The sequence below is a fragment of the Podarcis cretensis genome (genome assembly GCF_951804945.1).
Source record: "Podarcis cretensis genome assembly, chromosome: 8".
Classification (NCBI taxonomy): domain Eukaryota; kingdom Metazoa; phylum Chordata; class Lepidosauria; order Squamata; family Lacertidae; genus Podarcis; species Podarcis cretensis.
In genome coordinates, this window is record NC_137177.1 from 89,220,628 (window position 1) to 89,243,717 (window position 23,090).

A 23,090-nucleotide genomic window follows, 5' to 3' on the forward strand; every position below is an offset into this window, starting at 1 on the left:
CAAGTTCAAATGTACAGGAGCGCGGGACAGCAGAGAATGAGGATTGGGAACCGGGTCCTAAAGCCCGCCGGAGGGAGGGGGAGGAGCTAAGCGACTCAGCGTTGGAAGAGTCCAGAAAGGGCAATGCCCCAGCGGGCAGGAGGACCCAGAGGAGGAGAGAGCAGCGTAAAAGGTGGAGCAGGGCTAGGATCTTAAACTGGTGTCATAGGGGAGGAGACTCAGACGGTACTTCGCCGGTCTAGGGTTAAGACGTAGAGCTGCGCGCTGCTGCTTTGAAATGGAAACTGAACCTCAATAAAGACTTTGTACATAACGACAGCCTCGCGTTGGTCCTCTGTGAGCTGGGACCTAGGGGCAGCTCTGACAAGTACCTTGGGTTAAGAGCTTTGCTTCAGGATGAGAACAGAAATTGTGCAGCAGTGGTGCAGCGGCAGCAGGAGACCCCATTAGCTAAAGTGGTGCTTCAGGTTAAGAACAGTTTCAGGTTAAGAACAGACCTTTGGAACGAATTAAGTTCTTAACCCGAGGTACCACTGTATTTCTGGGTTAGCGGAGTCTGTAACCTGAAGCGTCTGTAACCCGAGGTACCACTGTACATCCCCTTGAACTCCTTGGAGGAAAAGGTGGCATATACAGGAAATATAATAAGTAAAGCGGACAGCCAGGTTCTAGGCAGGCAAGCATCAAACTGAGGGTGAAAGAGAAATCACTGCTCTTTTCCAGGGCCGAGACAAACATCTCTGTTATGTGTGCTATCAAGTGGGTAGGAAAGAGTCAACGATTAAAGGGAGAGCAGAATTTTAATGGCTTCAGCCTCAGCCCCACCCTGGCTGCCTCTGAGCTCCGCTTCTGCTGATCACCTGGCCTTCTGCTTGTAAAACCCAATCCGGGAGCCTCCCAGGGCTGCAGCTGGTCTTACCCGAAAGTCTGGAACCTGCAAGGGCTTCTCAGAAGGCTGGACCTGATCTCTTGCCTTCCGTCACCACCGCCCAGCAGGGCGTTTGCAAGGGGCCCGTCCCTCCCTCTTCCTCCCTCGGTCCTCTCTTAGGGATTTCTGGATTTCAATCAGCCGTTCCACAAATTTGCCCCCAGTGCCCCCTGCCTTATAAAAAGGATTACAGTATTCAGAACAGCGGCTTGCGCAGCCGCTAAGGAAGATAATAATGTGATGACATCCAAAACATTAACAATCAACTGCACACTTGTTTGGAAACCCAATTCAAACCGCTTCATTTAATTTGTTCAGCAGTATCAAGGAACTTGATCTAGGGCTGCCAGTGTTTCAAAGTCCGGTGGTCATTTGCACCTCCAGCACCAGGGCCGGCCCATCAATGAGCAGCTGCCTCGGGTGGCACCATCCTAGGGGCATCCCTGCCGGTGACAGAGAACCGAGGAGAAGGGGCTAGGGGGCTTCTGGGTTGCAGAGAGATCTCACAGGGTTCTGGTGAGATCCTGGCTTGTTCGCAGGGTGGCCCCTCAGGTGGTATAGTGGGACGAGTTGGCCCTGCGCAGCGACCCTCTGCTGCTGCCCCCTTGCCTCTTAGCACACCCACCCAGGTAACCCCAACAACCACTTTGGGGGCCACTGATTTAAATCAGCATTCATTGGACACCTCTCAAAGGTTTGGAGTGGATCCACAAGGACACAAAGTGAGCCCTGAAGCAGGATTAGGGCTGAAGACCTATTGAGCCTGGCATCCAGTGTCCCATGAGGACCCAACCTGATACCCCACCAGGAAGCCCACAGGCAGGGAGGGGGAAGAGAGCAAGAGCCCCCCCCCCTGCTGCTGCCCCACCACCACCACTGGCACTCAGTTGCAGCCAAAGAATTGCCATAAAATGCCTCCTGGCCACTTCCAGAGAGCCACAGCCATATAAAGCCTCTTTAAAAGGCATCCCTAACCCCATCCTCAACTCTGAAGCTTGGGGTGTGTGTGTGTCTTTCTGCTGCCTCAGAGCAGTAAAGCCTTTGCCTGCCTCCACTTAGAAGCATAGGATTGTAGATAATAATTGTTAAGTTGTGGGCGAACATAGCAGACGACACAGCGATTTCTCCAGAGCAGCTCTTTACTTGCAAGCTGGACAGAACTGAACAGCAAACAGCTCAGCCGGCCTGCTTTTATAGGCAGCCGGCTGTCAACATTGTAGCAACAACAACCCAGAGTTTCCCGCCTAAAATAACTGACGTGAACCTGAGTGAAAACTATCTACAGTATCCCCCTGCTGGCCCAGGGTGAAAACTTCACTACATAACAACAACAACAACAACAACAACAACAACAACAACAACAACAACAACAATTTGTTATTTATACCCCGCCCGTCTGGGTGGGTTTCCCCAGCCACTCTGGGTGGCTTCCAACAGAATTTCAAAATACAATAACCTATTAAACATTAAAAGCTTCCCTAAACAGGGCTGCCTTCAGATGTCTTCTAAAAATCTGGTAGTTGTTTTTCTCTTTGACATTTGGTGGGAGGGTGTTCCACAGGGCAGGTGCCACTACCAAGAAGGCCCATTGCCTAGTTCCCTGTAACTTGGCTTTTCGCAGGGAGGGAACTGCCAGAAGGCCCTTGGCGCTGGACCTCAGTGTCCGGGCAGAACGATGGGGGTGGAGATGCTCCTTCAGGTATAGAGCTGGAAGGGAGCCCAAGGGTCATCTAGTCCAACCCCCTGAAATGCAAGAATCGCAGCTAATTCTCCCCAGACATCTTCCCTTCCTGTGGCCATCAGGCATCCATGGGGCAGGGGCAGTTTTGGGGCAAGGGAGACTGGGACTAGCCATTTGGAAATGGCCAGGGGTCCACCCCACTTCTTGGACTTGCTCTGCTGTTTAATTTCATCGCCCGGATTTTCTGAACCCCAAATGGAACCAGCGTGGAGTATGTCCCACAAGCCTGGGAAAAGGAGAACGGCTTGGTTTTAGTTAGGGCTCACCCAGGACGCCGTTCCAGAAATTGTCATCACTGCCGAGCTGAGAAGATGCAATGCAATTATAGGGGGGTGGGGAGATTACCCTGCACATTTGCAAAGAATTTAAAAGAGAAAATAAATTAAATTAAATGTTGCACTATGGTCCATGCAAGCACTTTGCCTGTGCAGGGGCGGTGGGGATTGTGGGGAGGGTGCTGGCTGACTCCAGAGCTGCTTTCAGATTAGGTTTGCCAACTGCCAGACAAAAACACGAATCCTGCTCTTCTTCTCCTGTGCCTTTTAGCAGTTCCTTGATGCGCAGAAATCAGCGTGTGGCGCTTTTCATGACAGATCAACCAGAGGTCGACAGGATCACCTGCCAATATCTGCACATCAAGCAGCTGTGAAATGCACAGGCCGGTTGGAAATTTGCCAACCCTGATCCAGATTAATTCTCCAGACATCCAAGTTGTATGACCCAGATTTTTTTTTTGTCTTGAATAGGCTTAGAATCTACCAGCTGCGCTATAATGGGCATTGCCTGCCTTTAATATATTGTGACTGCATTTATCTTTAAGAGGGATAAACTCAGCAACTCTTCTGATGAGATTATATATTATACGTGCACATACAATATATAATGCAGCCGTATATCTCTTTTTATCTTGTGCTTCTGCCCACCCACTCTAATGCTCTAGAAAGAGAAGATTGCGTTTTGTACAATTGGGCATTGAAATGACAATTGCAGGCATTGCTGTTCTAGTACATCTGTATCTCTTGGGATAACAGAACTCCATGTGAGGACTGGAGAAGGCACGAAGGGCATCTGTGCCAGACAGAACGTCTGTCCCAAGAGCTTTGGTGGTGCTGAGCTCTCCGGTCCTTGGCAGAGACCCCCGTCACACAGAAGTTCATTTCCAGAAAAAAGATTGCCTGCTTGTCTCCCTCCTACTGTCCTGGAGACAAAGACTGCCCACCAGATAAGGAGGCTGCAACACTAATCTCTTGGCTCTTTTGCATAATATGCAGAGTGAATTCTGTGCATGATTTGACTGTGTGAAAAGGAAATGAGCTCTGCACCTGCTCAGGGGCACTTTCAGATATCTCCTGCAGGGTTTACACCAGGGGTAGGCAACCTAAGGCCCAGGGTCTGGATCCGGCCCAGTCGCCTTCTCAATCCGGCCCGTGGACGGTCCAGGAACCAGCATGTTTTTACATGAGTGGAATGTGCCCTTTTATTTAAAATGCACCTCTGTTTTATTTGTGGTGCTTGCCTGGAGTTTTTACATGAGTAGAATGTGTGCTTTTATTTAAAACGCATCTCTGGGTTATTTGTGGGGCATAGGAATTTTTTCATTATTTTTTTTTAATATAGTCCGGCCCCCCCACAAGGTATGAGGGACAGGGACTGCCCCTTGCTGAAAAAGGTTGCTGACCCCTGGTTTACACAGAATGGTGCCACCTATCATGAATTAAGCCCTGTGCTCACATCTTGCCCATTGGCTGGTGCTGCCCACCAGTTGCAAGGGATCTTTTGTCTGATGCAGCAGGGCTTTCCTGATGTTCTTTTTATCTTTTGAAGACTTTGTAGGATTTCCCTTTTAGAAGGCCAGGGGCTCCCTCTCTTCTGCTCTGTTTCCTTGGACTCTGCAAAGTACTGGGGTGTATTTTATGCAACAAACGTCTCCTGATGTGTTGGGCTGGGGCAGGTTTTGGGGCAAGGACACAGCCAGGTGGAATTAGGAGGCCAGCAGACCAAACAGCTGTTGTTGGTTTAAATTTTGTTATTCAATGTCTATTTTGGTGCATATTTTATTTTCTATTTTTAAAATGTTTAATCTGCTTTTAATATGGGGTTTTTGCATTCCAGGCCAGGCTTTAATTCTTGTTTTTCACAATACACAGATTTGGAATGAATGGCAACAATTTTTATTTCTCCTGACCTTTATAAAGAGCATTCTGCAGTGGCTTTTCAGAAAGGCTGACTATAGCTAAATGAAAACAAGCCTAGTGAAGTCCTTTATTGAACCAACTGGAGAATATTATTATTATTTTGATGCAAACAATGTAATCTGATTAGGATCTGTTATTCAATACATAACAGGATCCTTTAGCAAGGAGGTCTCTGGTAATACACCAAACTTGAGAGTAGCCAAGTCACCAGGAAAAATATGGCCTTGTGTGCTGCTGTCCCTTGAAGTGCTGCTTGATGGTCAGAACTCAACAGAACAATTTTTTCACAGCATGGTAGTCACCTGCTAATAATGTCTGCAGACCAAACTGCCGCTGTAAAAAGTACAGGGGCAGTGGGCCTAAAAACATTGGCAATCTTAAATTTGTTGGCCTTCTTTCCTTAACTTCTGTGACCCTTGTCAAATTAAATTGGGATCTGGAAAAGTTGAGGACTGAAGCTTTTTCTCCTCGTCCCTTCTCCTTTTCCTTAGAAGAGAATAATTAATAACTCCTATTGCTTTTATTGACCTTTCATCCGCAGGAGAGTTTCTGCAATGCTTGCAAATTTGCTGCCACCCTCTCAATGCAGCTGGGATGTAGGCTGAGACCCTACTTGTCCACAGAGTGTCTCTCCAGAGTGGTGCATGCTCTAGTTATCTCCCGCTTGGACTACTGCAATGCGCTCTACATGGGGCTGCCTTTGAAGCTGACCTGGAAACTACAACTAATCCAGAATGTGGCAGCTAGACAGGTGACTGGGAGCGGCCGCTGAGACCACATAACACTGGTCTTGAAATATCTGCATTGGCTCCCAGTACATTTTCAAGCACAATTTAAGTTGTTGGTGCTGACCTTTAAAGCCCTAAACGCCCTTGGCCCAGGATACCTGAAGGAGCGTCTCCACCCCCATCATTCTGCCCGGACACTGAGGTCCAGCTCCAAGGGCCTTCTGGAGGTTCCCTCACTGTGAGAAGCGAAGATACAGGGAACCAGGCAGAGGGCCTTCTCAGTAGTGGCACCTGGCCTGTGGAACACCTTCCCATCAGGTGTCAAAGAAATAAACAACTATATTGAGGCATCTAATCATAAGCCTGCATTTTTATTGAGGCTTGATCAGGGCCTGTATCTTAAAATGAGCTTAAAGATTTTCAAATGTTCATGCCAGGCAGAAGAGCAGCTGCCTAAGAACCTTGGCAAAATGTTTTTCCTCCTAGACAAGGGGGCCCCCTGATTTATAGCAGAAAACAATTCTCAAAGTCGTAAAAAGGGAATTACAGGCTGACAGCCAAGGTTACACTGACCCTACATATTACAGAAGATAAAAAAGCAGAGAAAAACATAATTAAGAGTGGGTAAATAGTAAAATAAAACCATGTGCCTCCCATTAAACTTGAGCCATATTTTCCTAAGGTTGAAAGGTCAAGAGCAGTGAAAAAGGCAACTGGCTTGGCTGGAGAAGAGGTTTTCTTTCTATTTTTGAGGCTGGAAACTGTTCCTTACTTTGAAAAGGTTTATTCTTCTAAAAAAAGGTTATTTATGTTATGTATTAAATATATTGGCTTAAATGTAATTATGCAAAGGAATTAGAAGCTAAGAAATGTTAAATCCTTATGCTAGATTCTTATTTCATATAGTTGGAAGAGATCACAGGGGCCATCAGCCACCAGCCCAGCCCCCCTTGCCAAGCAGGAAACATCATTAGAGCATTTGTCAAGCTTTTGTTTAGAGACCTCCAAAGGAAGGAGATCTTTCAATGATGATCCTTGACATCTGTTTAAGATAAAAATTTAAGATTAACCATCTGTTTTGGAGGGCAATAGGGCGAGGTGAGCTGGTAATTAAGGTTCCTTGTTGAGACACATGTAAGATATATTACTACTTATTTGTCATTTATAGATAGAAGAATATATAGCTTTTTGTTTCCCATAAAAGGACAGAAGGAAATGGGTGTATCTTTTGTGATTGGTTCTAGCAAACAGCCAATAGGAATTTCAACCAGGCTGATTGGACAGAGGCAGCCACAGGAGGAGCAAGGGGGCTGGATTAAGGAAATATAAGTGCTGGCCAGAATGGCAGGAGGCCAGGCCAGAGCTTGGTAACCATATACCACTGTGCCTCATATTTATTTGTCTGACAAATAAATTATTATTTTAATTTCTCTATTGCTGCGTTGAATATTTCATTCCAGCTAAGCGTTAACCACAAGCAGGGTGCTACAATATGACATTTAGAAGACATCTGAAGGCAGCCCTGTTTAGGGAAGTTTTTAATGACTGATGTTTTACTGTATTTTTAATCTTTGTTGGAAGCTGCCCAGAGTGGCTGGGGAAACACAGCCAGGTGGGCGGGGTATTAATAAATTGTTGTTGTTGTTGTTGTTATACATCCCTTTCACGGGCATTGGGCTTTACAAGAATGTACAAATGATCTGAGTCCCATGAACTTGCTGCAGAAGATGGATAGGGCCGGATGTTTCAGGAACAGCAACAGGGCAATTACAATGTGGTCCATCCCTCGTTATTCATTCTCATCTTCCCACAATCTGCACTTTGGAGAACACCTTGAGGAATGAGGTTACATGCCAGAACTATCTTGATGAATAATGACTGATGGGGCTTCTGTTTCTCAAGGACATGTTTTGTCACGAATTGTACTTAGTTTCCTGTGATGGAGCCTAAGAGGGAGAATTTTTGGTTCATGTCACTTAGCGACAGTTCCAAAAGCTGGTTGCAAGAAGCCACAACAGTAAAACAGGCACATAGCACTGTTTCAGTAGTAGAAATCAACAATCTATGCTGACATTCTGTGTGTTCATTGACACCTGGAAGGACAGATCATCTCTGAGACTGAAGGAATATAATTACTGTTTATATACTGCTGTAATGAAGCCAGGCCATTAAGACTGGGGTGCTCCTGACCTTGTGGCCTGATCTTATGCTTGTCTACTTACAAGCAAGTCTGCCATCCCCAACAGTGGCAGCTTTTGTTTCCTTGCATCAACACAATATAGGAATGAAGTGAGGTTACAGGGAACCAGGCAGAGGGCCTTCTCGGTAGTGGCACCTGCCCTGTGGAACACCCTCCCACCAGATGTCAAGGAAATAAACAACTATCTGACTTTTAGAAGACATCTGAAGGCAGCCCTGTTTAGGGAGGTTTTTAATGTTTGATGTTTTATTGTGCTTTTAATTCTGTTGGCTGGGGAGTGGCTGGGGAAACCCAGTCAGATGGGCGGGGTACGTATGTACGTATAAATAAATAAATAAATACATAATTTATTGAAGTTTACTGCTTGCCCCCTCTTGAGTACTCTGGCAAGACAGCATGTAAAAGACCACAAAATTCCATGGAAAAAGAATAAAATTTAGTCAGAATAAATGCTGTCCCCCCCCCCAAGCTCTCTACATATTAATTTGTATTTACAACATTTTCATGCTACCCTGGATTGTGGTACCTCAGTGTCCTTTAAGACCAGATTCCTGAGTCAAATTCTACCAGTACCAAGACTTACAGGCCAAGAGAGGGGAGAGAGAGAGACTGAGAATTGAATTAGTAAATCTGATTTGACATTCTACTTTTCTCACTGAGAAATACTACATTTTGCATAAAAGATTTCTGGCCCAGATGCAGAACAGCCGTCTGTTGTAAACTTACCCAGCAAAAATGTCCAAGAAACATGCATTAGGCAGGTTTGCCAGGCAGTCACAGCAGACACTGTTCATGTAGGATAATATCCTGCCTGCTGGAGTTCATGGTGGGACTCATATAAGATTATACATGAAAAAGGAGCCGCTTTGATAATATACACCAGAATAATTATTCCTTTGATTTTAGGAGGGTGCAGCTGTATGTGGTCAGTGAATCACAACCCTCATGAACTCCTTACTACATAATTACTAGCTTTTGTTCTTTAACTTAAACAAAGAAATTGACATCTGTTAATGAGTTGGGTGAACATCCGCCTCCCGTTTGTACTTTGTACTTCCTGGGGGGAAAGAATACACAATCCTAGAAACTGGGCTTTTAGTGTTGTAGCTCCAGCCTTCTGGAATGAGTGAAATTAGACTAATGCCTAGTGTCTTGGTATTTAGGTGGCCACTGAATATGTTTTTGTTGGTTTCCCCTGATCCATCCGTCTTATGGAATTTTAATTGTAGAAACAGTTTTATCGCTTAACAGTAGAAATGGTTTTGTTGTGTTTAGAGCTTAATCTTTATGTCATTTTATTTTATTCTATGTCACTTTGATAGCTGCAGGCAGTGTTGTGGTTTATAAATCTGCAAAATAAATGAATAAGCAGCAGCTAAAGGAACTATGTCATTGATGAAATAACTCAGCAGATGCCAGGCTGATCTCTTTTATGTTGGTGGCCGCCGTCACGATGGTGCAGTTGCCAACTCCGACAGACACAGCACCTCTGCAAACACGCAGCATCCCTGCACACCTCGTTGTCACCAGTCACAACACTGTGCACTGATGTGCCTACATCACCCATGTACAGAGGCACAAAATCAATGCCCAGTGGCCAAGCAACACCACGTCGTCCCCCAGCCCAGCCCACACTGTCTCCTTGCATGATGAAGCAGCCCGAGTCCCCTGGGACTCCCAGCACCAGGCGATGCACCCAGGACCGTTCTGTATTGGGCTCTTCACCTTCCCTCCTCTCAATGCTACACTTGGCCTTCACACAAACAGCTGCTGGGAGCTTTTGTCTTAGTGGATTCTTAATCATGACCCAGATTCCCTCCTAAGTCAAGATCCTCCCCCCCACCTTAGGCCAGAGCCAGCTGAGCTGGGCTCATTAAGGCCAGCCTTTTCTAGAGAGGTGTGTGTGTAGACCTTTGGCCACTAGGAGGTTGGGGTTGCCTGTAACCAAAGACCATTAAGATCTGGGGATGATGGAGGCCTTGCACTGTTTTCATGTTCACAGAACCCTTTCCTTCGGTTCATAATGAATGTGAGAATTTGTCCGTGGTGCAGAGGGAGAGGGTGGGCACAGCTCTCAAGGCCACCAAGATGGAGAGAATGGGCACAGAATGACAACCCCCTTCCTGTCTCATAATACCACGAGTCAGGAAGACCCAAGGAAGCAGACTGCAGCAGCAGCTGGCTTCAGGATGGACTAGGAGGACTTCTTAAGAACGTAAGTGGAGCCTTCTGGGTCAAGCCAAGGGGACACCCAGATGCTGCAACAGGAAACCCGCAAGCAGAACTCCAGCATCTAAGAGCGATCTCTCCTCCTGCAGTTTCCAGAAACGGGGATTCAAAAGCACTACTGGCTCCAGCTGTGGAGGCCAAGCTGAGCCATGGCTAGCAGCCACCAGGAGCCCTTTTCTCCACACAGTGCTGCTTCACTTATTAGCTTTTGATACTGTGAGAGAGGTGGCAGACCCCAGCTTTTGTAAAGATGGTGTGTGTGTTTTAAGGGCTGGGTAAATCTATGCAGGAGGTGAGGAACGCAGGAATCTGCATTGTACTGAGTCAGATATTTGGGCCCCCTACCTCCGTATTGAAGGGACATGGGTGGTGCTGTGGGTTAAACCACAGAGCCTAGGAAGGTCGGCGGTTCGAATCCCCACGACGGGGTGAGCTCCCGTTGCTCGGTCCCTGCTCCTGCCAACCTAGCAGTTCAAAAGCATGTCAAAGTGCAAGTAGATCAATAGGTACTGCTCCGGCGGGAAGGTAAACGGCGTTTCCGTGCGCTGCTGTTTTGCCACAAGCGGCTTAGTCATGCTGGCCGCATGACCCGGAAGCTGTACGCCGGCTCCCTCAGCCAATAAAGCGAGATGCGCGCCACAACCCCAGAGTCGGCCACGACTGGACCTAACAGTCAGGGGTCCCTTTACCTTTTTGCCTCAGTATTGCCCCCACTGACTGGCAGAGGCTGTCTGGCAGTGGCTCTACATGAGAGGCAGGTCGGCCACATAACACAGCACCAGACAAGGGCCACTTTGTGCATTAAAATCTGTGCAGAGACGGCCCTTATTTAAAGTATCCCCTTCAACCCATTAAAAACAGACAACAGCAAAGTATTATGAAAAAGTGTACTTCACTCATTTAAATAACTATAATTCAGCGTATTAAGGAAGAAATAACTGGCAATCAAATATAAACACTTTACGTAAATCAAATTAATTTAACCACACAATAAATTAATACATTAAATATTAACTTTCAGTGCAACATATACAGAAGAAACAAGTGTACCGCTGACTAAAAATAATCTTCAGGTTGGTTATAACAGTAAACGTACTTACAAAAAAAGAGGGGGGGTTGTTAACAATATAACCAGAAGTCAACACACAATCAGGAGGGGGGTGTCTAGTTCATTTATCAAACATGTGTCTAATGTGAAAAATTGGCACAGTTCGTCCATTTTATTTTTTAAGAAACATACATACTGATCCTGCTTCTGGTCAAGTATCCAAATTGAAACAGAAGCTCAGGTGGGATCAGATCACAAAGCTCAGGGTTAAAAGGCCATCTCTAATTTCTCAAAAGCATTGCAGGGTACAATTGCAGAGAAACGTACAAGCCAGCTCGTTTATTCAGACTGCAAGTCACTTTTCTGCCTATTCCTTCTTCCAGTGAAAAAAAGGAGCACAGGGTCACATTCTGCAAAAGGTATTTAAAAACACTGCTTTCACACGGCTGCCAAGCCACGCTGCAGCACAAATAAGAGCAAAGTCCTGGGACTGGGACTCCGAGGTTTTTTTAGGCCCAAAATGGGACTTGGGGTAAAGGTATCCCTTGAAGGAGGTCTGAGATACCTGGAGTCCTTACAGCAGCCATTTGCAAGCTGGTGCCCTCCAGATGTTTGGGTCTGCACCTCCCCTAGGTGTATGGTGCTGGGAAGGAGGGGAGATGTGGTCCAAAACATCTGGAGGGCGCCAGCTTGGGAAAGACTGCCTTTCGATGGGGAAATTCCCACCCAAGTGAATTGCTCTTCCTTAGTTCTGCAGCAATCAAGTGACCCTGACTGCACCTCAAGAGTGCAAAAGTCCAAGACGTTTGCCAAAATCCTGTGAACTTCATTTTTCAAACAAGCTGGAGTAATGCCCAGTTTAATAAATCAGCATTGGGGAGGGAAAGGAGTTTAGGGACAATATTTTAAAAAAACTCGTTTTTCCTTGAAGAGCTCAGTTCTCCTCCTCAGGACCGTCAAAGAAATATTTGTGCTGAATGACAAATAAAAAGGGATCGGGCCCTTTAAACGTAGCACAGAATGTCGTAAACTTTAGAACTAAAACTAACCTGCCTATAACTATTTCTTGAAAGGTATCAATCAGATTGGCTCTGGCAGCAATCAGGGTCAACAGGGGTTTTAGACATGCTCAGGTAGGAACATGGATAGGGAATGGAATGGAAATAATGGAAACCAAGCTGGGGGGGGGGAGGAGGAAAGCTAGAAATTTCACAGAAGAGGTTTCAACTTGCATCTTAAATTTCAATTATTCTGCCTACTCAGAAAGAACAGCATGGTTTTTGAGTGATTTTAAAAAAGAATTTCCTTATATATTACTGCCTCCTCTCATTAGGAACTCTGCATTAGAAGCTGTCCTCTGAGGGTCCCGATTCTTGCTTATCAATTTGGCTTACAGAAGAGGGGTTTCGGCAGAATGCGGACCTCCCAAATGGTGAACTTTGAGCCAACAAGAACAGGCCTCTTCCTAACACACCTTTGGCTGCACACTCGGCAAGGGATCAGGACCCTCAGCAACATGCCACACCCCTCACACTCAAGAGCCAGCCCTCTTCCTGCAGAACAAGTATCGGGAAATGGAAGCCCTTCCACAAATCGCCCCCGTCTTTGGAAACATGCGCTAGAATTGTCAGGGCAAAGATGCACAACAAGCCCAGCTGATCCCATGGAATGTTTCCAGACACACAAGTATCTGTTGAAACGCTCCAGTCTCCTGACATTGTCCTGTTAAGGCAGCCTAAAAATCCCTTCCTATTTAGAACCACAAAGGGATGACTTTTAAGAATCCATCCAAAAGTGATTTAAGTAGGATTCTTATCTATTTCAATGAGCTGGGCTTTTTCAATTAGGTGCTAAAAACCATAACCCATGTAGCATCCTTCCCAACATCTCTTGCCTTGTAATCAACACATTTTTTTATGGTCTCTGCTATTCATTCTTTGGGAAAATGCAGCAGAGCAGTCAGTTGTTGTTGTTTTGATCCATTTACACGGAACGAGGGTGGGGGCGAAAAAGAACTTTCTAATTTGGAGGCACAGTGATAATGAAAGCTGGAAATGTCGTTCGGGCTCAAAGATGTTGCTGCTCAGTCCTTACTTTTCTAAATCCAGGTATTCAAAATACGGAAAATGTTAAGTGCTGGTAGATACAAGTCATCACTTTGGAAAATTCATCTGGAGGTTTCTGGATACAAAAAGATATTTTTTTCGGGGGGTGGGACTTGCAGTTGAACCCAGCAGACCATCTTCTCAGTTGGACAATTTAGCTCTCTCAAAATCACTAATGTAGCTCATCACTTCTTTTGAGTCGAATTCTGTAATGAGTGCAGGATCCTAAGACTCTAGTCCATGTTCCATGAAGTCTCAAGCAAGGAGGAAGATTATTGGGAAACAAAGTTACCCTCACCTGAACTGTACACAATTCTTTCCTGGTATCAGACACCCCCTCCATGTGCATTTCTCATAGCAACGTAAACATGAAGCTGTCCGATGTGCACTTTTAAAAAAAATGACCAGCCTGCACTTTTCCTACTCTTTATTTTACTATGTGAAGTCTTTTGAGATTCCTTGGTTATCCATAGGCTTCCATGTATGGATTGACCTGGTGTGTGGCGTCACGTGTCTCCACATAACAGGGGCCGGATTCCCTCTGGCAAAGTTCTGGAAGCACAACGCATGAATGGAGGATACAGACAAGAAGCCGAAAGTTGCAGGGAGTCTGCTTGCCAATACTGTTCTGTCCCCAGGAAGCACCTGTGTCCATCTTAAGTGTCCCTCTGGAATATTGTAGGCCTCCTGTACGATGCTCAAGTGGTCCCTTCTACACACAGCAGTAAGAATCCCAGCAGACCCCCGTCTCCATCAGACAACTGTGAAAACAGGCATCAAAATAGTTTAAGGATAAAGGCTTCACTCTGACTAGGCTGTAGCAAAGTTACGGTATAATACAATGGCATCCAGCATGCAACTAGCTTGCACGATTGAACCTCACACAGCTGAAATTGGGGAAATTAACAGCATGCAAGGCAGGCAGCTTAAAAGCTCTTTCGTGCTAGGTTTTCCAGGTGTGGAAGAGCTTTTAAGCTCTCCACCCTGCTTAATGGGTTCTGGGATGCTCACACAAGACATCGCAGGAACTTGGACAGCCCTTGCGGGAGTGTCCCAAAACCCACATGCTGAGTGGGACTTGTCTGATAAGCAAGGCAGAGAGCTTTTAAGCTGTCGGCCTTGCTTGGGGGGTGGCAAGGCTCACTTGACACACCACCTCCAGAAGGTAAGGATGCTCATACGGGGAAGTTCTGGATGTGTGTGTCCAGCATACAGTGGAACCTCGGTTCCCGAATACCTCCATTGTCGTACGTTTCGGTTCTCAAACAGCGAAAGCCCGGAAGTAAATGCTTCTGTTTTCGAACATTTTTTGGAACCCAAACGTGTGACCCAGCTTCCACTGAGTGCAAGAAGCTCTTGCAACCAATGGGAAACCACGCCTCGGTTTCCGAGTGTTTCGGAAGCCGAATGGGCTTCCGGAATGGATTTTGTTCGAGAACCGAGGTACCACTGTACATATTTTTGCATATACACATCATACCTAGAACATAACCCCCATGTAAGGTATGATTGAGCTATGCAACACTGCATGGAATTAAATGTTGCCTTATAGGACATGTTCTCATGCAACAAGATGTCACTGTCCTCCGTGCACCTCCAAAATCTGTCCTGGGTGGCCGATCAACCTCCCAGTTCTGAGGGTGTGAAGATAAGGGGAGGGTGCTGATCCTGTTGTGCAACTGGAGGTCTGTTCCGCTCACACACACAGCAATGGATATGACCCTAAGTCACAAGCTGCGGGGATGATCACTAAGATGGTAATAGGCAAACCCACAGAGGATGGACCACGAACAATGATGGCAAAATGGTACCCTATGTCTACCTCGCAATACCAATGTGGGGTTGGCAGGGAAAAGAACACAGGGGAAGGCCACCAATTTCTGCCTAGGAGCTTTCAGGTGTACCTGACTTCCCAGTGCTTTGGCCTCATCGCACAAGACAGTGCCAGTATCCTTAAAAGGCAAGACCTCCAGGCTAAACTCAGCAGGGCTAGATGGGCACATGGTGAATTTGATGCAAACTCTGCACACCTTCCTGGAGTAGCAAAGTACCTCATAGATTATTATATAGCTTGTAAGAAGCAGGAGCGAAACTCCTTTCAACGGGGGAAGGGGCGTAAGTTTGTTTGCATGGAGCTCCAAATGAGGACACTCAGGACTGTAAGTCTAAATCAGGAGAAATATAAATCCTCCCATCTGACCAAGTTGGAGACCGGGCTGTAAAATCTATTTTGAATGAGCAGAATTCGGCCCATGCCTCAGAGGAATCTAATTTAAACAGTTGAGAATTCCTGCTGTCTTCTAGTTGTAAGACTGAGAAAGAGGCAGTGTCCTCTCAAAGAGGACAGCAGAATCAAAAAATGTTCCGTTTTGCTTGGTATGCAGCTGATGGAGGACAAGGCTGTCAGTGGCTGCAGGATCAGATCCAGTCTCCCTCGGATTACGATCCAGTGGGGGACAAGGGGAGAGTGCAATTGCACTGCATTTGCCACTGCAAATCTTGCTTCTAGGTCCTGTTTGTGGGTCTCCCCGGGGCCTCTAGCTGGCCACTGTGGAAAATAGGATGCTGGATTAGATTGACCCTTGGCCTGATCCAGCTGCCAACCACTACCTGGCAGCCCTGCTGATCTCAAGGCCTGCATTTCAGTATACAGTGGTACCTCGGGTTAAGTACTTAATTCATTCCGGAGGTCCATTCTTAACCTGAAACTGTTCTTAACCTGAAGCACCACTTTAGTTAATGGGGCCTCCTGCTGCCGCCATGCCGCCGGAGCACGATTTCTGTTCTCATCCTGAAGCAAAGTTCTTAACCTGAAGCACTATTTCTGGGTTAGCGGAGTCTGTAACCTGAAGAGTATGTAACCTGAAGCATATGTAACCCGAGGTACCACTGTACTGGAAATACTTATTTACAGTGTCATTTTGCTTGTTTACCTTCTGTTAGAATTGGTTGTTTATTGGTCCCGTTTAGGTGATTTTGTCATTTTTGTGGATTGTTTTTTGTCTGTTTATTTTTACTACTCTGGGACTGAAACATTCTGTGAAGAGCGGGTTGCAAATACTGCAAATAAATAAATTATCACGTTCTTAACTCTCCAAGCTCTCAGTCAGAGGCCTCTCCAGTTCCTACTTCCTGAAATCCTTTGGGCTGGAAATGCTGGAGATTGAATCTGGGAACTTTTAACCTGCGAAGAGTGTGCTCTGCCACTGAGCTGGAAACTCAATGCAGGTCGTGGCCGTATGAACTATTTCAGGAGGCCACCCTGACCCTCAGGGGGACGTGGGTGGCACTGTGGGTTAAACCACAGAGCCTTGGGCTTGCCAATCAGAAGGTTGGCGGTTCGAATCCCCGCAACAAGGTGAGCTCCCGTTGCTCGGTCCCTGCTACTGCCAACCTAGCAGTTCGAAAGCACACCAGTGCAAGTAGATAAATAGGTACCACTCCAGCGGGAAGGTAAACGGTGTTTCTGTGTGCTGTTCTGGTTCGCCAGAAGCGGCTTAGTCATGCTGGCCACATGACCCGGAAGCTGTACGCTGGCTCCCTTGGCCAATAAAGCGAGATGAGCGCCGCAACCCCAGAGTCGGCCACAACTGGACCTAATGGTCAGGGGTCCCTTTACCTTTACCCTGACCCTCAGCCCATGGAAGTAGCTAGTTTTCACCTTACTACCCTTCAGATTAAACACACCCCTCTAAGCTGCTTCTGTAGCCCCTTTATTTACCTGTCTCTGAATGGCAGCAAGACGTTCCTCCTTTCAGGAGCCCGTTGGGCTTCTCATGTCTGCAGACAACAGTTCTGCACCACTCGCAGTGTTTCCGTATCCTACAGCAGCTGCAAAACATAAGCGTAAGAGGTTTAAGGCAGGGGAAGGCTAGGAATGACAACAGAATGCAGAGGCTCAGTGGTTAGTGTGTTGGATTAAGAGCTGGCAGACCAAGATTCGAATCCCCACTCAGTCTTGAAGCTCACTGGGTGACCTTGGGCCAGCCATTGTTTCTCAGCCCAACCTGCTTCACAGGGTTGTTGTGAGGATAAAATGAGGAAGGGGAGAACCATATACACCATCTCCAGCTATTTGGAGGGAAAGGTGGGATATAACTGAGATAAATAAATGCAAAAGGGTGGGACATCAGAATGTCGTCCGTCCCTACAGTAGAGAGGGTGGCTGGCAAAGTGGGGCCCACTTTGTGACCACCTTCAGAATGGGCTGGCGAGGATGGGCCCTTAGGTTTGTGAACCTGGAAACCCAGGTTCACACACCTGGTCGCTCCAAGCTAGCCCCTTGCACTCTGAAAAGCTGATCAGCCTCAAGTCTCACATTTGCCAGGTTTATCACAATTCAGCCCTGCTGTAATCCCGTTTTATAAGCATCTCAGGCCCTGTGATTAGGCACTATAAAGTTTGTTGCTGGATTCCAGGTTTCCTGTTAAAATTCAGAACTCCTGAATTAGAGTGGAAAACTTAACAGCTGGAAAAATAAATCAAAATGGGGTGTGTTGTCTATTAAAATAAAAGGAAGACTGTTTGGTTTGATTCAAGGTGCTTCACTAATTTAAGATGAAATCTTTTGCACCAGCCTTATAAGAGACCAATAGCCTAGGGAGCAAAGACCCAAAGACAAGAACATTCAGGTGAAACAATCCAGGTGGTAGCTTTTTTTAAAAAAACAAAAACGGGTTTCTGTCTCTCCCTCTCTCTTCCTAAGAAGAACTCAAGCCCTTACATCCCAGCACAACCACTGGAAACACAGAATCTGGGAGTTGGAAAAGACCCCAAGATCATCCAGTCTGCAATGCAGTAAATCATCCAAAAGAATCCTGCTACTGGTCCCCCCAGGGACGCGGGTGGCGCTGTGGGTTAAACCACAGAGCCTAGGACTTGCCAATCAGAAGGTTGGTGGTTTGAATCCCCGCAACAGGATGAGCTCCCATTGCTCGGTCCCTGCTCCTGCCAACCTAGCAGTTCAAAAGCTCGTCAAAGTGCAAGTAGATAAATAGGTACCACTCCGGCGGGATGGTAAACGGCGTTTCTGTGTGCTGCTCTGGTTCGCCAGAAGCGGCTTAGTCCTGCTGGCCACATGACCCGGAAGCTGTACGCTGGCTCCCTTGGCCAATAAAGCGAGATGAGCGCCACAACCCCGGAGTCGGCCACGACTGGACCTAATGGTCTAATGGTCAGGGGTCCCTTTACCTCACTGGTCCCCTGTGTCTCAGGAGTCTGAGCAGCCTCAACTAGAAGCCAGTCATTCACTGTTGCTGGTCCCAGGCTGTGCAATACTTTTCCAGCAGAGATTCAGCAGTCATCCTCCCTGTTCTCCTTCAGACAGGCCCATTCAGCTGCTTAAATTCTGTTTTAGATAAGCCAGTCGTCTCTATGGTTGCCTTTATTTATGGCATTTGATGTTTCACTGTATTTGTATATATTGTTATGCACCAGCTTGATGTTTTCTGCAAGTGGGCGGTATAGAAATACTTTTAAAAATAAACAAAAGGTGAGTCAGGCTCTCTGGTGGCTAGACTTTGGAACTCCCTGCCTAAGGATATCAGGCAGACACCTTCACTGCACTCTTTTTGGCACCTGCTAGGAACATTTCTCTTCAGACAAGCCTGAGATGCTTACAAAGTTCATGTGAATTTTAATCTGTTTTTAAACTATTGTTGTTTTAGCTTTTCAAAATTCTTAAGTTATTGCTGCTCATTTTTCTTAGAGATAATTTTATTGGCTTTCCTTTTTTTTGTAAACTGATTTTTTGGTTTGTTTCTTTTACAAATCAAGCAGTTTAGAAATATTAGGAAATTTTTAAAAAAATTCAGACTAGACTACTGCAATGCACTTTACATGGGTCTGCCTTTACGAACAAATAAAGAACGGTCTGAAATTTTCAGCTAGTACAAAATGCAGCTGCCCTCATGACCCAATTTGTGAGCAAGGATGTTATTAAAACATTACAGTATTTACTACCAACACACTCCTGCATAAATACTTCTCAGCACCAAGAGAAGCGGCAGGACCTGGAGAAACCCGCTGTTGTCAGTGACTGTCCTAACTGGTTTGTTCGTTTTGGTCTCGCTGCTGGCAGAGAATGTTCCCCGAGCAAAGGTGAGAGGAGGGCTGGGGACTTGCTTGAGAAAAGGGATTAGGCAAGGCATCTCGCAAGGCGAGCCACGCAGATTGGGAAACCAACCACAACGACACTGCTGCCCGTCCTCTAAATTACACAGCAAAGACTTTAATTTTAGCTTAATGGGTGGCGTTCCAGTTGCAACACGCATGCCACCATCTCCCGTCCTCAGAACAAAAACACACCGGAACACATGACCTCATTGCAAGAAAGAGCCATTCTAGGACATCCAGGCTGCGGATGGAGAAATTGCCAGGCAGAAAGGGTGGGGGCAGAGGCAGCGCAGGGCGTGTTTTGTTTTGTTTTTTTGCAGCAGGCAACAGCTGAAAACAAAACGCATGTCCAGTTCTCTCCAAAGTGTATTTCTAAATTAAGGGAATCCTTAATTTAATTGCATTTTTTTGCAAAAGATAATTAAATGCTGAAATGCTTCTGCAAATCTACACGAGGAATGGGAAGATGAGCAGGAGGGTGTGTGTGTGTGTGTGTGTGTGTGTGTGTGGTGGAAGAGACATAGTTTCATGCTCTTCTCATCCACAAAGTTAACAAAGTGGTTCAATTTACAACTAAGAATAAATTACACAATATACTATAATGAAGAGACACTTTCAGAAAAAGTTCCCAGTACTTCCAAAGCAGCTGTTCCGGACACTGGGTAAAAGTACGACTTAATTCCACCAGCCTTCTGTCTATATCTTAAGCCAGGGTTTGCAGATCACAGAACTGTAGAGCTGGAAGAGACCCAAACAGTCATCTAGTCCAGTGTTTCCCAACCTTGTGCCTCCAGCTGTTTTTGAACTACAACTCCCATCATCCCTGACTAGCAAGACCAGTGGCAAGGGATGATGGGAATTAGTCCAAAAACAGCTGGAGGCACAAGGTTGGGAAACACTGTAACCCTCTGCAATGCAGTGAAACATGGAGGATTATAAGGGTAACTTGCACTGAGTGCTCTTTACAGATTTGCAGGTCTACCTTGTTAAAGGAAAGTTTTCAGTGTTCTGCATTAACCAATACTGGTCAATGGCAGCTCCTCTGTTTTTAAGCTAGAGGCAGAATTAGGCTGAGAGAAGGTCTTCCCTTTCCATGCAATCAATTGCCTTCAGCATCCAAGAGGCCAAGTCCATATTCAATTTCATCCAGGTGTTACACTTGCTCTTCTTCCATGAGGTTCAGGATGGCATTCCAAGGTGGTTTCCCATCCAAGAACTGACCAGACTTGGGCTGCTCAGGTTCAGGGAGGTGACTGCACCACATGGACCACTCTGAGATGCGACTAACTAAGTGACCAGCCATAGCTCAGTGGCAGAGCATCTCCCTTGCATTCAGTGGGTCCCAAGTTCATTTCCCATCAGTATATCAGGGCTATGATTGTCTCCTGCCTGAAATCCTGGAGAGCAGCTGCCAGTCAGTGTAGACAACATTGAGCTAGATGGACCAGGGCAGGACTCCGAACAAGGCAACTTTCTATGCTTCTAAGATCATGCACACTCTTTTAAACGAATTTCTACCCTACTTTCCAGGGGTGGGGAAGGCTTCCTGAGAGAGACTTGTACATCGCTACAACCAACAGGCTTACAATCTAAAAAGGCAGGGCACAAAAGGAAAACTGGTTGGCAGGGAGGAGGAAATAAGCAAACTCAGCTGCACATTCTTTGTTGGAAGTTCCTCTAATGATCAGCTAGGGTGGAAAAGTCCAAGGAGAGGAGTGCAGAGTTGATGACCCAGCATCCCTTCTCTTGTCTCCTCTGCTGCAGATTGATGCTGCGGTTACCGCCTGGTGACAGCTGTTGGAGGGAGAAGTCTGCTGCCTAGTATGCATTGCAGTCTATGCAAGCAGCCTTAGCCACATGTCAGGGTGAGGTCTGCCTCCAGCCTTCCAAACTGGGAAGCAGGCTGGACTTGGAAAAGGAGATCCTTCTCTCCATCAACTGTTGCTGCCCACCTGAGCCTATTCAGTAGGCTGGCCACCTTTTAAGACATGCATTTTACATAAAACACATGCCTTGGTGCATGCACATGCACACACACGCTTCAAGCTTGCAGAGATGTCAATGTAGAACATCAGTTCAAATGGAAGTTTCACTTACTGTATTAGGACGCAGACCATGATAAGGGCAACAGAGGCTATAACGGAAACCACCACCAGGGCGGTGATGGTTTGCTTTGTCTGGTTGGCGGCCACCACTGCAAGGAGGTCTGCGTGTTCGCATCGCGCCCCAACGTACCCAGAATGGCAGCTGTGACGAGGCAAAAGAAAATCAAGAGCAGTGAGTGCACAGAGGAAAAGACACAAGCTTTTTAAATATATATGTGTGTGTGTGTGTGTGTGTGTGTGTGTGCAGAATTTGAGCCAGATGCTGTTTTCTCACATTCAGAATTAAAATGGGATTTTATCTAAATCAGAGGGCTGGAACGTGCCTAGAGGGAGGGTGGGAAGCAGCTACGGAGGACCTGGTTGGCATTTCCCATTTAGAGTGAAGCGCAAAGTCCTGCTCTCCCTGCCTCACTGAGTTTGCAGTGCTCTTTTGAGGCACGTGTTCCCCACGGGAAAGACTGCACAGTGTTCCCAATCAGGGCATTAGCCAGGCGTGATCCAAATAAACCAATGAATTCTACGTATTTATACTTCTGCTATGTAATGCGAAATTTTAGCTGCTTAGGAACCGTTTCAGCATATAAGTGGCATATATGTTAATTTTAAAACATTAATAAAATAATTGGTATTTTACTCTTCCCCATCTGAACACAGCATGTGCTCTGGATCACGTTGACATGTTTATTCTCTTCGCACCAACTCTCAACATTCCAACAAGGCAAATCTTGCAGAGCTTTTCCATACGTCCCACAAGGGCCCAAGAGCCATCGCCATCCCCTAAGGATGATGGGAATTGGAGTCTTCTTCTGGACTCCCAATTCCCATCATCCTCAGCCAACTTAGCCGATTGCAGGGATGATGTGAGCTGCAGTCCAACAACATCTGGTGATCCAAGAATCCGATGCAGGCATAGGCAAACTCGGCCCTCCAGAGGTTTTGGGACTACAGCTCCCATGATCCCTAGCTAACAGAACCAGTGTCAGGGATGGTGGGAATTGTAGTCCCAAAACATCTGAAAGGCCGAGTTTGCCTATGCCTGGTCTAATGCATGGAGGCAGAGACACTTTCTTTCGTGACATGCCGACTGCACGGTTACTGCTGAATGCAACAAGGTGGGTATTACAAGATGCGAGAGAGAGACTTACACGCAAGCTGGTTTTTCCTCTTGCACCAAGAACCTGCAAGTACCATGGAAGCAAAACTCACTATGAGCATCTGGACAGCTGTTAAAATGAGATCTCACAGCAGCAGCCACTGGTGGACCTAAGAAAGGATGGACAAGAGAGAGAGAGAGAGAGAGAGAGAGAGAGAGAGAGAGAGAGAAGACTGGTTAGTCTTTGGTACCGTTGCCAATACAACTCACACTACATACAATGAAACATATTTCAATCAGCCACTTTGTTTGTTTGTTTTGCAGATACTAGAGAGAGAGAGATTGTTTTAAAAAAGATTTTCATGAGAATTCATCAGCAATGCTGTGCACCTTTATATACATTTCTACATGAAAGTGTACATGATATGAACATTTCGGCAAGCAATTTTCCTTAATATTGGGCTTTTTGTAAAATAAAAATTCACAAATATATGCATTTTTAGGTATGCTTGCCCTTAGTACAAGCATTTATCTACGCACTTCTTGGTTAGAGAGGTGCAACACAAAATATGAAGTGGAGCAAAATTGGAAGGGTAACTTCATT

At 46.2% G+C, this 23,090-nt stretch overlaps 1 protein-coding gene across 1 annotated transcript in view; it reads right to left on the reverse strand.

Moving 5' to 3' along the window:
- Positions 1-10,916: 10,916 nt before the first annotated feature.
- The window catches only part of TGFA (transforming growth factor alpha), a 52,192-nt gene continuing 40,018 nt past the window's right edge, over positions 10,917-23,090 (reverse strand). The window contains exons 3-6 of the mRNA XM_079987634.1: positions 22,539-22,656; positions 21,386-21,535; positions 16,896-17,005; positions 10,917-13,935 (exon numbers count right to left, since the gene is read on the reverse strand). Of these exons, the coding sequence (XP_079843760.1) occupies positions 13,928-13,935; positions 16,896-17,005; positions 21,386-21,535; positions 22,539-22,656 (386 nt within the window). The 3' untranslated portion in view covers positions 10,917-13,927. The remainder of the gene's footprint in view (positions 13,936-16,895; positions 17,006-21,385; positions 21,536-22,538; positions 22,657-23,090) is intronic.